At 35.5% G+C, this 14043-nt stretch overlaps 1 protein-coding gene across 2 annotated transcripts in view; it reads right to left on the reverse strand.

Annotated features, from left to right (window-relative positions):
* Positions 1–14043, reverse strand: part of LOC145268743 (calcium uniporter protein, mitochondrial-like) — a 481469-nt gene that overhangs the window by 137826 nt on the left and 329600 nt on the right. Inside the window, exon 4 of one of the 2 annotated variants that reach the window (XM_080124333.1) lies at positions 11887–11919. The exons of the other annotated variant lie outside the window; for it this stretch is intronic. Within the exon in view, the coding sequence (XP_079980459.1) occupies positions 11887–11919 (33 nt within the window). The remainder of the gene's footprint in view (positions 1–11886; positions 11920–14043) is intronic. 2 annotated transcript variants of the gene reach the window in all.

The raw sequence follows: 14043 nt of genomic DNA on the forward strand, positions 1-14043 counted from the left end.
GTGATGTCAGAGATTTAGGAATCAGAGTCACAACTTTTGGAGTCAGAGCTTTACGGGTCAGGATATTTTGAGGCAGGAGTCAAAGCTTTAAAGGAGGAGCAAAGAGTTTGAGGGGGTTCAAGAATCAGAGCAAAGAGTCACAGCTTTGGGGGAGAGCAAAGAGTCACAGCTTTTGGGGAGAGCAAAGAGTCACAGCTTTTGGGGAGAGCAAAGAGTCACAGCTTTTGGGAGAGCAAAGAGTCACAGCTTTTGGGGAGAGCAAAGAGTCACAGCTTTTGGGGAGAGCAAAGAGTCACAGCTTTTGGGGAGAGCAAAGAGTCACAGCTTTTGGGGAGAGCAAAGAGTCACAGCTTTTGGGGAGAGCAAAGAGTCACAGCTTTGGGGGAGAGCAAAGAGTCACAGCTTTGGGGAGAGCAAAGAGTCACAGCTTTGGGGGAGAGCAAAAGAGTCACAGCTTTGGGGGAGAGCAAAGAGTCACAGCTTTGGGGGAGAGCAAAGAGTCACAGCTTTGGGGGAGAGCAAAGAGTCACAGCTTTGGGGGAGAGCAAAGAGTCACAGCTTTGGGGGAGAGCAAAGAGTCACAGCTTTGGGGGAGAGCAAAGAGTCACAGCTTTGGGGGAGAGCAAAGAGTCACAGCTTTGGGGGAGAGCAAAGAGTCACAGCTTTGGGGGAGAGCAAAGAGTCACAGCTTTGGGGGAGAGCAAAGAGTCACAGCTTTGGGGGAGAGCAAAGAGTCACAGCTTTGGGGGAGAGCAAAGAGTCACAGCTTTGGGGGAGAGCAAAGAGTCACAGCTTTGGGGGAGAGCAAAGAGTCACAGCTTTGGGGGAGAGCAAAGAGTCACAGCTTTGGGAGAGGCAAAGAGTCACAGCTTTGGGGGAGAGCAAAGAGTCACAGCTTTGGGGGAGAGCAAGAGTCACAGCTTTGGGGGAGAGCAAAGAGTCACAGCTTTGGGGAGAGCAAAGAGTCACAGCTTTGGGGGAGAGCAAAGAGTCACAGCTTTGGGGGAGAGCAAAGAGTCACAGCTTTGGGGGAGAGCAAAGAGTCACAGCTTTGGGGAGAGCAAAGAGTCACAGCTTTGGGGGAGAGCAAAGAGTCACAGCTTTGGGGAGAGCAAAGAGTCACAACTTTGGGGGAGAGCAAAGAGTCACAACTTTGGGGAGAGCAAAGAGTCACAACTTTGGGGGAGAGCAAAGAGTCACAACTTTGGGGGAGAGCAAAGAGTCACAACTTTGGGGGAGAGCAAAGAGTCACAACTTTGGGGGAGAGCAAAGAGTCACAACTTTGGGGGAGAGCAAAGAGTCACAGCTTTGGGGGAGAGCAAAGAGTCACAGCTTTGGAAGTAATTATCAGTGAAAATTGTTAAGTATAAACAAGTGCACGTCTGTAACATTAATTAGATGCTTTATGTACTTTCAGTTTTGCATAATCAGAAAATTACTGCAGAACACTGGAGAACAATACAAAATCTGAACGAAGAAGACATAAACCGCATCACTACGTAATGAATAACATACAAGCATCATATATCAACTACTAGAAGCAATTATGTGTCTTTTTTGTATTTGTATTTCACTTTTTTAAATGATATACAAATATTTGTTGTAACTTTGCAAGCCAATAATCAAGACAGTGGTTATAATTTACAAAAAGTGTATTAGAAAAAGTATGTTACAGAAGTACACGTCATGATTCTGGGAGCATAACTGCATGAATCACTAGCCAATAACATTTTAAAATGTACCTATATTTATAATCTATAGGTAAAACCATTATTCCAGAAATACATATATTATCTTACCTGATAACAGTTCTATTAGACATTCTCACTTCGTATTAAATATCAGAGAATTAAAATGCAGACAGAACTTATGGCATGATTTGATATTCAAAGAGTATGGCGATCTGAATGAAAATGAAGGTTGCTGGCTTCAATAAAAGAGATCTGAAAAAAGCCAAATAGTGCATGAGTTGAAACATTGCGAAATGATGATGTCAAGTGATAAACACATCTCACTGCCAGAATCTCCAAAAAAGATTGTGTATTTTTTGAGAGGAAATAAAACAATTGTTTGCCAAATTGTTTTCAAGCGTATTTGTTTACCTGTCAAACTACAATACACGAGAGAAAAGATTTCTTTTTTAATGGAAATTGCTTAAGACAAGTTGTGAAGCCACTTGATGCAAGGAGCTAACGAGAACGAAATACGATTATCACAAAGACAGGAGATGCCTATTAATAGAGACCACTAGACTAACAAGTCAAACAAGCTGGAACAAAAGAAACAGGGTATAGATCTGATATAATTCTGAAGAACACACATGCCATAATATTTATAGAAAAGATTGAGATTAGCAACATTACGTCTGTGAGAGAAAAAGGATGCAGAGAAGAAGGATGAGGCCAATCAAATAACAGATACATTTTTTTAACTTATCAAGAACCCTGAAAAAAAAAAAAAAAAAAAAAAAAAAAAAAAAAAAATGAAAAATATTCATCAGTTCAAATATGACAATACTTCATACATGGTCTAATAGTAGATTTGTAAGGATAGTGAGGAAATGTTTCGAGCAGTCGATAGAATTATTAAAAATAATAAACCGTTAGGAAAGCCATACAATTAAATATTTTATTATTATGGAAATCGCTTCAGACAAGGCATGAAGCCACTTGATGGAAGGAGCTAACAAGAATGAAAGATTATTCTTGCAAAGACAAGATATGCTTACTGGGTCTAGTCTTGAAAAGACCCAGGCTAGAGTTAGGAAGAAAAGAGTCAGCAGAAAGAGAGTTACATGAACCTGCAGATTTTGGAAAAAAGCCATTGAAATAGGAAGCTGTTTTACAATGAGGTATTAAAACAATGAATTGAGGGAGACCACTGCTGAGATAACAAGCTCAATTGTATCTTAACTGCCGCTTGCATTGAAGATTTAACCTTCAACCTCCAGAAGAGTAACTTACAACTGAATTCTAACACGTACTTGTATCTCTTACAGCAATAGTTCGTGTGATACTCAAAACAAGAATTATGTAGGACTTACAGCCGATCATGACTAATATAATGGGAGATGGTACACATGTGGAGTAAAAGGGTTTCATTCGAAATTCTGTGCAGATCTTGAGTTTGACAAGATAAACCTGAAAAAGGTCGGAGGTTACATGAGCCGAAACGTTGTGAAAATAACGCTCAAGATGAGATCAATAATGCAAATAACATGAATTATTGTGGTTATTTTTAAAATTGAAACCTATGCAATTCAAACGGAATGAACTGAAGGAAATAAAATTACCCCCCCCAAAAAAAAGGAAAATGAGGAAAAACATTAAAATAAAAAAAAGGAAAGAAAAAAAAAAGAAAAGGGGAATCGAATAAGCCAAAAATACAAAACTTTAGAATTGCACTTAAATTCCAAGTTCTGTTATTGACTAAAATTTTTGATTGAATTTATAAAATGTTAGAAACATTATTTCTATTTCACTGGACGACTTTCACTCCCACCAAAAATAGGGCTTTTCTTGAAACTTTACATTTAATAAAAGCTGATCAACATTATTGATAAGTTGGGTTTTTTTCCTCTTGTTTCTATAATGATAGACACTGATTGTGAAATGCTGAAATGTATAAATGGCAGCTAATTATTAAGGGGTGGGGGTGAGGACGAGGGCGATTTTAAAAAGCGGCGGGAATAATGAAAGTAAGATTGCCATAAACAATGGTGAGTAATTGGCGGCTAATTCATAATTGAAGTCAATAAATGATGATGATGATGCCACCACCTGGCGGTAAAGAAGGGAGAGGGGCGGTAAGGTGAAACAGAACGCGAGGGTGGGTGAGGGGCTTAACTTTTCTTACATTATTTTGTAATGATTATTTTTAAAAAGAAAGAGTAAATTTAATTTGATAGGAAAATGTACCAACATTGTTATGAGTGAATCTTAAGTAATGATGAACGGAGAAATTTATATAGTTGTGAACAAAAGGAAAATAGGGTATTTAAAGAGAGAAAGTGACAAAGATTGGAAAGGTAGTTAAGAAGAAGGGAGTTGATATATATATATTAGTTGTATAAAAAGATTTTTTTTTCGTTAATGAATATTTGTCAGCTAAGTACATCTTCATTTCCGTTTTATTTTTAGAAAATATCTGTTCAAAGATTTAATGTAAATTTCATTCAAATTAACTTGATATTTCTCGAGAAGTACGAAAAAAAAAACAAAAAAAAAAAAACAAAAACAAAACAATATACCAAATACTTTTGCTACCCACTATAAAGAGTTTTCACTTTTCGGATTACCAATGAGAGAGTCTTTACCCCCGCTAAAATATTATTCCCGGTTTATTTGTTTGTTTCCCCCCCCCCCACTTGTTATATATATATATATTATATATATATATATATATATATATATTAATTGTCTTGTTTGTTTTTTTTACAATTTATGACTAAATATCATTAATTATTGTTTCATCTAATGCATCAACCAGCAAATTCTAGTTTTGCTACAATTATAATTTGCTAATTTCTTAATTTCCTCTGATGAGAAGAATAGCAAAAGTGGCATTCTTTGAAACTCTGCGGAATAAGAACTTTTTTGTCTTTAGAGTATTCTGTCGAATAATAACTTTCATTGTAAATTTTAATTTTCAGTTTTAAATTCTTTTATTTTCCTCTACACACACACACACACACACACACACACACACACACACACACACACACACACACACACACACACACACACACACGGGTTTATTTAGGCAGTTTTTTTTTTCATTCAGGCAGACATTGTTAAAAACAGAAAGCTGTTTAATAATACCTTTTTTATTCTTCCAATTTTTCGTATTATCCTTTTTGTACATCGAATGGATGGATGTATGGTCCAAGCATTTTTTTTTTCGAAGTGTCCGTAATTTTAACTTTTTGTGAAATCGTCTTTACATCATCAGGAATGTATGTTAGTCTCGGTAAGGAATTATGGGAAAATTTATTTAAATTTAAATAGTAATTGGGGTGCAAGGTTCATTGGGACCGCTGACAGTGGTGCGGACGATTGATTTGAATCGTCTTGTAACAACTTCAAAATTCCTTCAGTGCTCTTTATTTTCGACAATATTATTTTTCATTGTATGCTATCGATTTTTTCCTGGCAAGATAATAGTTGAAAGAGCTCTTGAGAGATTTCCGCTTATGTTTAAATATTTATAGAAATTATGTACCTCTAAACACACGCACAAGTGCCTTCAATAAATTTCCAGATGTTTTTGTACAGGCATTTAAAATTTCATAGACTCTTGCAAATTCATATGTTATTGCTATACATCGTATGAGATAACTAATTTTTATAATTTCAGGTTCAAATGAACAGCTACAGCAGGAATTGAAATATGCTCTACTAAAGCCCGATTGTCACAACCGGTGAATTTCAAAAATGCAATTTGGACGTGAAGACACTTTAAAAGAAGTTTAAAATTCTTTTTTAAATTTGGTAAAAATGCCGCAGAAACGTATGGAATGCTTCAGACTGCTTTTGGACCATTTTACATTAATCCAGCATCAGCTTTTGAGTAACAAAAGATTCAAGTAAGACAGGGGATCTGTGAGGGATGAGGTGTTGGGAAGTAAGTCAGAACACCAGAATTGATTGTCTAAATGAAGAATTTCATGGAGAAGGACTATCGTGTGTCTATAGAGGCAATAAGTGCACAGTTTGATGTCAGTGTGAGAACTGTACACACAATTATTTGCAAGGAAGATGTGAGATTTGTGCAAAGTTTGTCCCAAGAGTACCTCAATCCTTGTCACAAACTATTTGACCAAGATGGGCATCAAGACAGTTCCTCACCCTTCATATAATCCAGACCTTACTCTCTGACTTTTGGTTACTCTCTAAGCTCAAGGAAAACTTTAGAGGCTGTCTTTATGAGGCAACTGAGGAGATGAAAGAGGCTGTGATAAGGGTCATTGACACACTCACGTAAGAGAACTTCCATGGAACCTTCCAGAAATTGTTGGAACAATACAACAAGTGCATTGCAGCAGGAGGAGATTACTTCGAAGGGGACTAGAGTTTCATATGTGTACTATCAATAAAAGTGTCCTTATGAAAAAAGTCTGGAAATTTATTGATTTGTTATTAAATCCTCAAAAGAGTCAACAACTGATGATTCCTGAAAACTTTTGTGAATTCGAGAAAACAAGTTGATTCAGCGATTGCAGGAGATTACTGGCAAAATAATTTTCCAACAAATTTTTTTAAAATTATTTTTATATAGTCTTCAAGGTCAAAAAACTTGCAAGATTATATAAACCAGCAGCAAAAAGAAAGTCCGCACTTGTAATTTTTTCAAAAACTGCAAATTTAAGCTAAATTTAATGTAACTGTTTAAACAAATTACACCTCATTTGATTCGCCTTTTGTTCTTCTATAATTTTACTTGTTCATATTTGACTTGATTGAAATATTCTAGTGTTCACGTCAATTTAAAAAAATAATTTCAAATTGAGGAAGCGAAAAGAAAGTCTGCACAATGAAAAATTGTTATTTAAACTGTTATTTAAGGACATTAATGCAACACAAATACAACAGGAACACAATGAACTAGTTAATATTTAGTAGCTTAGCCCTTCTGCAATTTGACAGCTTGCAATCTTTTGGGAATTCCTTGAATTAGATTGCAGCAATATTCTGAGGAAAGGGCATTCAACTTTTCTTTAATTTTTGCTCAAAGTTCTTCCAAATTAGAAATTTTATCATTGCGTAGCTATTGCTTCATGTAATGCCGTACGTTTTCGATAGGTTTGGTGACTGGAGATTGTGCAGGCCAATCCAAACACGGAATATCATGCTCTTTCAGAAACCTCTTGACATTGCAAGCTGTGTGAATGGAAGCATTATCATGCATGAAGATGGGATTATCATCCAAATTCCAACCAAAGTAGGGTAGAAAATGCTCAGTCAACATTAATGTACTTGATCGAATTAATTCGACCTTGCAAGCGAACTATAGGCCCTGGACCATTGGTACTAATAATGTCCCTCACCAAACTCCACCTTGCAGCATTGAAACTGAGCATCTAGGATTACATTCTTCATCTTTCCTCCAACGGACATACTGCATACCATCACTGCTTAGCCTATTGAACTTGCTTTCATTGCTAAAAAGCACTTTTGAACAATATGAAGAGTCATGATCATCATTGCATCTGACGAAGTCCAGAAAGCGCTTTGTTTTTTTTACAGAAATCATTGGCTTGTGTCTTGCAACATTCCTCACAAATTAAATTCCTTTAATCTGTTCTTGACAGTAGAAAGAGAGCACTTTTTAACAAGATTTCTCTGTTAAATTTGGGGAGCCGTTTCAAATCTGTTTCTTAGGCTACGGATTTTGATAGCATTGTCTTCCCTGTTAGAAGTAACTCTAGTACAACCAGATTTAAGGGCATCACACACACACACTGCCAGTGTTTTGGTGCTTTTGCACAATCTTCCGTATAGTTTTCTCGTCACATTTCAATCTGCAGTTGATTTCTCACTTGGATATACCAGAAAGGTAGAGATTAATGATGAGAAAGTCGTGGCATATCGTCTAAATGTTACATTGTATAACCTGGAACAACAACAATTACGATTAGAGATGCTTTGTTACCTGTTGGTGGATATTTTAAACTGATTTAGGGGCGATAATTTAAGCTGGTTTTAAGCGAATTTGTTGTTGCGGACTTTCTTTTTGACTACTCAATTTGAAGTTTTTTTGTTTTTTTTAAATTGACATGAACACTAGAATATTTCAATTAAAAGTCAAATATGAAAGGGTAAAATTATAGAGGAATAAAAGGCGAATCAAATGAGGTATAGGTTGTTTAAACAGTTACATTTAATTTAGCTTAAATTTGGAGTTTTTGAAAAAATTTTACACGTATGGATTTTCTTTTTGCCGGCACTATATATATATATATATATATATATATATATATATATAGCATAATCATATTGACTCACTGATTCTCATTAGATAACCAAAGTTAAACAACGCTGGCTGAATCTAGCCAGTACCAAATAGGAGAATAAATTTGAGAATACTAGGCACTTTATGCATTCTGCCAGATGTAGAAATTTCTAGGTTAGTACCGGAGGTATGTCTTAAATCCACTAGGAGAGAGGCATTCTCAATCTCCATTAAAGCATGCATCCATGAGAAGGAAAATTCTGATGTAAAACCAGATTGCTACTGTCTTGTAGCAATCATTTGCATCGACTAAGATTAACAATAGTTTCAAAAAGAGTGGATGGTTTTACACAAAGCCTTCACAACTATAAACAAATTATCTGTGTGGTTTTCAGACAACTTAGTTATTGTGTGAAACTCATACGTCGAAGTCGATGGGAAACTCAATCGATATAAGTTAAGAGAAATGAGAAGAGCTAAACAGTGTTTCGCATCCGATTGAAATAATAAAATAACTCTTCCTCTTGATAAGGCCTTTCAGGTTGAAATAAATTTATGAGACCGGGCTTGGGTTGTTAGTTGTTTTTTTCTTTCTTTTAAATTTTATTTATGCTCTACTATGCATTGAGCTTTCCCATTAAAGATTTACTACAGAAATTGGTGTACCCTTTTTATATATATATATATATATATATATATATATAAATATTTAAAGAGGATTAGAACAATAGTCTAAAGAGCAGAGTGTATTTTAATGTAATAGTAAAATTACTAATTTAATTAAAATACAGGAAAAGAAAAAGTGCTCGTAATTTAGAAACTATACTTGATATGCTTAATAAAAATTTTGATCAATGTTATTGTTAATATTAATTGATCTGATATATTGACCATTATTATATATTAAATTATATTCTTAGCCTTAACCTATGATATTTTTGATTTCAATAAATAAATTGAAAAATATTAAATTCAATAATTTCAAAATAGATTATATTTTGTTTGCTTGATTTATTATTCCTTAATAAATTAAATTAAATACTAATTATCTCCCTTGCATTGTTTAATTAAAGAAATAAGATTATCTTCCCCTTTCTTCAGTTTTAAATTTAGCGTTTTAATCAAACGTATGCTAACCGATATAAAATATTCCATTAGCGTTCTTTTTGAAAATTTATCATTTCATAAGTTGAAAAGCTACAATAAACATCCATATGAATGCTTTGACTTTAATTGCTGATTTCAAAAGGCGAAGAATTAAAAGGTAAATAATTATATATATATATACATGTGTGTGTATGAATTTTATTAGAAATATAATAAATTTAAACCAAATTCAGATTTATAATTTTATTCTATTTTATTTCTTTCTTTAACCCATATTAATTTGCTTATCAAGCAAATACATACCTTTTATTTTAAGTTTTTCCAGATACATCTGCCTTACTTTAATGCTAGGTTTATTTATGGTGTCTTTTACATATATTAAAAACCCCTCCCAATAATTTTGCTGATGAGAAAACTTTGTTAAAAATACTATATGTAAAAATTATTGTCCGTGGCTTAATGTCTACCACAATAAAAACATTGTTTTCCGAAACGATCGTACAAATTATTGGTTTTGTTGTTGTTCCTTCTTGTGAAACGGATTTTTAATTTAATTCTAATTTGAATTTTAAATTAAAAATCACATTACTGAATATATATATATATATATATATATATTATATATATATACACACACAGGGTGACCCCCCCCCAAAAAAAAACGTGATATCTCCATTATTTATTCACCAATTGCTCTTATTTTACAGGACATGGCAGAATCAACGACCGTGAGTACACCAAGACTCTAGTGCGAGCTGGGACAAAGAATACACTGTTAAATTTTGTTTGAACAAAACACTATATATATATATATATATATATATATATATAAATAAAAGCAAGCCGCCAGGCGTTGCCCAGTCATAAAATATGACTATTTTAATTTATGCAGATTTTTATTTAATATTATAGAGTTAATTCACCATCAATTGTGTGTGTATATATATATATATATATATATAAATTATATAAATATATAGAAGTTATTTCAAAAGTTTAAAAAAAAAAATTGATTTCGGCGCCAATCAGTTGGAATCAAAATCTAAACTTTTAGCACACCAGCCTTCGTTATCGTCTATGCTATCGCCAGATGGATAAAAAGGGTTAAAAAATTGAATACAGCTAAAAATGTATACATACGCATGCTTAGAAGTTAATTAAATTACTCCTGCAAAGGTCAACTGTTTTTTTTTTTTTCAATTCTGACATGCCAAAAATCAAATACAAAGTGTTCCTGATGTCCAAATACTCTATATATAAAGTTTAGTAGAGACGTTTTCCACATACATATATATGTATATATTATACACACACAGTGTATCACAAAAGTGAGTACACCCCTCACATTTCTCCAAATATTTAAGTATGTCTTCATGGGACAACACTGAAAAAATGTTTTTTATTTCAGCAATTACCTATATTTTCTTCTTTACTGCCTTATGTGCATTTTGCAGCGTAATGAAAAACGCTGTCTATCTGGCTGCTCGTCAGAGACAAAATGGCAGTAAAACCTGACAGTGTTTACATAAAAAGAAAATTAAACATGCTTAAAAAAATGAAAAGAAAGGAGATATGTTTATTACTTTCTAAAAAGGAAGAGACAATCAAGCTTACACACACACAGTCACACTGCAGGAGGCAGAGTGCCTGGAAGAGAGGCTCTGGGAGGTTGGGGGAAGAAGATAAAACACAGAGAGGCTATGGGGGCAGGAGAGGACACACAGAGAGGCTATGGGGGCAGGAGAGGACACACAGAGAGCCTATGGGGGCAGGAGAGGACACACAGAGAGCCTATGGGGGCAGGAGAGGACACACAGAGAGCCTATGGGGGCAGGAGAGGACACACAGAGAGCCTATGGGGGCAGGAGAGGACACACAGGCTGTAAGGGGGGGGGGGGGGGCTGAGACAAAGGCTGTAAGGGGGGGGGGGCTGAGACAAAGGCTGTAAGGGGGGGGGGGCTGAGACAAAGGCTGTAAGGGGGGGGGCTGAGACAAAGGCTGTAAGGGGGGGGGGGCTGAGACAAAGGCTGTAAGGGGGGGGGGCTGAGACAAAGGCTGTAAGGGGGGGGGGGGGGCTGAGACATAGGCTGTAAGGGGGGGGGGGCTGAGACAAAGGCTGTAAGGGGGGGGCTGAGACAAAGGCTGTAAGGGGGGGGCTGAGACAAAGGCTGTAAGGGGGGGGCTGAGACAAAGGCTGTAAGGGGGGGGGCTGAGACAAAGGCTGTAAGGGGGGGGCTGAGACAAAGGCTGTAAGGGGGGGGCTGAGACAAAGGCTGTAAGGGGGGGGGCTGAGACAAAGGCTGTAAGGGGGGGGCTGAGACAAAGGCTGTAAGGGGGGGGGGGCTGAGACAAAGGCTGTAAGGGGGGGGGGGCTGAGACAAAGGCTATGGGGGGGGGGCTGAGACAAAGGCTATAGGGGGGGGGCTGAGACAAAGGCTATAGGGGGGGGGCTGAGACAAAGGCTATAGGGGGGGGGGCTGAGACAAAGGCTGATGGAGATAAAACAGGTGCTAGGGAGGGGTGAGACAGAAAGGCAAGAAGATTGAGAGGAAGGGGAAAATGAGATATCAGAGAAGGAGGAGACAAGACAAGAGACTACGAGAGGGGATAGGCCGGGAGAAAGATGAGAGAGAGGTTGGAGAAGAGACAGGAATAGAAATGGTGATACAAATGAAATTGAATTAAGTTAAAAAGAACCAGATACCCATTTATGGGACAATGCAGTAAGAGTATTATTTTAGCTCAGATATTTATTTGTTAAATAGAATACCGTATCAAGAATAGGGACAATTAACAATGTTAGTAAAATTCTATTTAAAATAATATTACCAGATTCCTTGAAGTCGCCAGAAACATTGGATTCTATGAGAAGTAAAAAAAAGTGACCATTGAGGATTACGAGTTAAATGAAAAGTGACGGGTTTTTAATAAGAAATAAGTAAATATAGTTATTCAAAGAATTTTTTAAAAGGTTAAAATACTTTCCTTCTGAAAAGAAAAAAGAAAAATTAAAGAAAAAGGTCGTGATGTCATCATTTTGATGACGTCACCTAGCAAGATACACAAGCAAGATCCACAGAGTTTTAGTATATATATATATATATATATATATATATATATATATATATATATAAGCAATGTTTCCAATGAAAAAGTTTGTATAGCAATGTTTCATTTATGATATGCAGTCGTATTTGTAAACATTGAAAAAAAAAAAAAAAAAAAAAAAAATCGAAGTTTTGTGCATATTTCGTTAGGAAGCCAGCATCTCCAAGCTGCCTGATCTGATAGGGGCATATGCCTTAACAGGTATTACCACTCCAAGCCAAAGTGGATCTAGCAGTAATGGTATTTAAGGGGCAACTCTACATTCTCCACAGACCCCATAGGTCATACTCGGACTGTATTATTTGAACTACTGGTCTCATCTTAAGTAATACTCTCACACCATTTCAGCAGATGAACCCTCAGATCTTCTCCAAGTGTATCTTGTTGAACTCTAGAATCTGTACGGTATATCAACTGGAACACATTAATATACAGAGTAATATTTTCTCGTTCTATCACCCATAACTGGGTAGAAGTCTTAATTCACAATTTTATTCTTAGTCCCACCGGCATTGAGTATTGAATCTTCAACCTTCAGAAGAGTGACATCTTTTTTTCACTATTTTTTTTTATTCATCTCAAACATGGTGTATTCTCATATGGATGTAAGGGGCTGCTATTTAGGATCATATCTAAGAGGAGATTGTGGGTATTTGAGTAGCAAGATGTTTGTTCACATTATATCTAAACTTCTGCATGTCAGTACAGTTAGGGAAGCAGGAAGGGAATTCCAACGTTGATCAGTTTAAGGAAAAACTATTGGAATAAAAGGCTTTCTGGAATCTAGGGACCTCAACAGTGAATGGGTGGGATTTTGCTGCTTGCTGTGCAAGTTGGGAGCATGTACATCGAGGGGGTACAAATTTTATGAGTTCATCAGAGCACATTATGGATTTATGTAGTGTTCTATCAGTTATGCCCCATGTGCTTTCTTTTAATTGATTTTTTTATAAAGATACACACGTGGAAAGAATGCTTGTTCAGTATTAAGCTTTCGGACAAAACAAAGAAAAATCGGCATAACATACATATTCGTGACAGAAATATCATGAAAATTCATGTAAATAGATTAAATTTTATTTTTGTAAAGAAAATGAGCTGTTACAGCTAAACTGAGTATAGCGTTCTTGTGACGCTATCTTGAAAACAGACTGAAGGAATAAGGGAGATAACTAAATCGAATGGCAAGGAAACAAAGTCTGTTGGACATTCATAAAAGGCATCTGTCAACGGTTACATCAACGGAAAAATTGTGAGAATAATTTACAAGATTAGAACAGTAGTAAAAAACTCAAAATTATCACCCTCAGCTAATTCTAAAACAACTTATTTAAATTCTTAAATTAAAAAATGAGTTATTCCCCTTGCTGAATTTTAGTTTTCAATGATTTTTAAAAACATATCTCATATCATCAGTAGTCTGGGCAGAAGTAATTAAAAAAATAAATTGTGGTAAAGTATTTTTTTTTTAAATTCTTTTTTTATGAAAATCGTTCCAGACAAAGCATGAAGCCACTTAATGGAAGGAGTTAAGAAAAAAAAATACCAGTTCAAAGTTAATAGCTAGCCAACGATAAGTGTTAGACATAGAAAATAGTTTTTGTCAGAAAGATTGTTTATGGAATGCGAGGACTAAAGAACAAATAAGGGAAGTGAGAGTTACGTGATTGATGAAAGTCCAGCAAAAGTCTACATTCTACTCTCCTCCTCCTCTCCATAATCAGTTTAAATGCTAATATTTATTAGATGGCTTTTAGAAATTGACTTCCAAATTATTTTTTTCTAGCCAGGTCTTTACCTATCCGTTTGTTTCTTAATTTCATTCTTATCGTTTTCTCAGATTTTCTTTCATTTCTTTCAACTTCCTTTGTCAACTGA

This window comes from Euprymna scolopes, chromosome 44 (assembly GCF_053919585.1).
Source record: "Euprymna scolopes isolate OS-2025 chromosome 44, ASM5391958v1, whole genome shotgun sequence".
NCBI classification, from domain to species: domain Eukaryota; kingdom Metazoa; phylum Mollusca; class Cephalopoda; order Sepiida; family Sepiolidae; genus Euprymna; species Euprymna scolopes.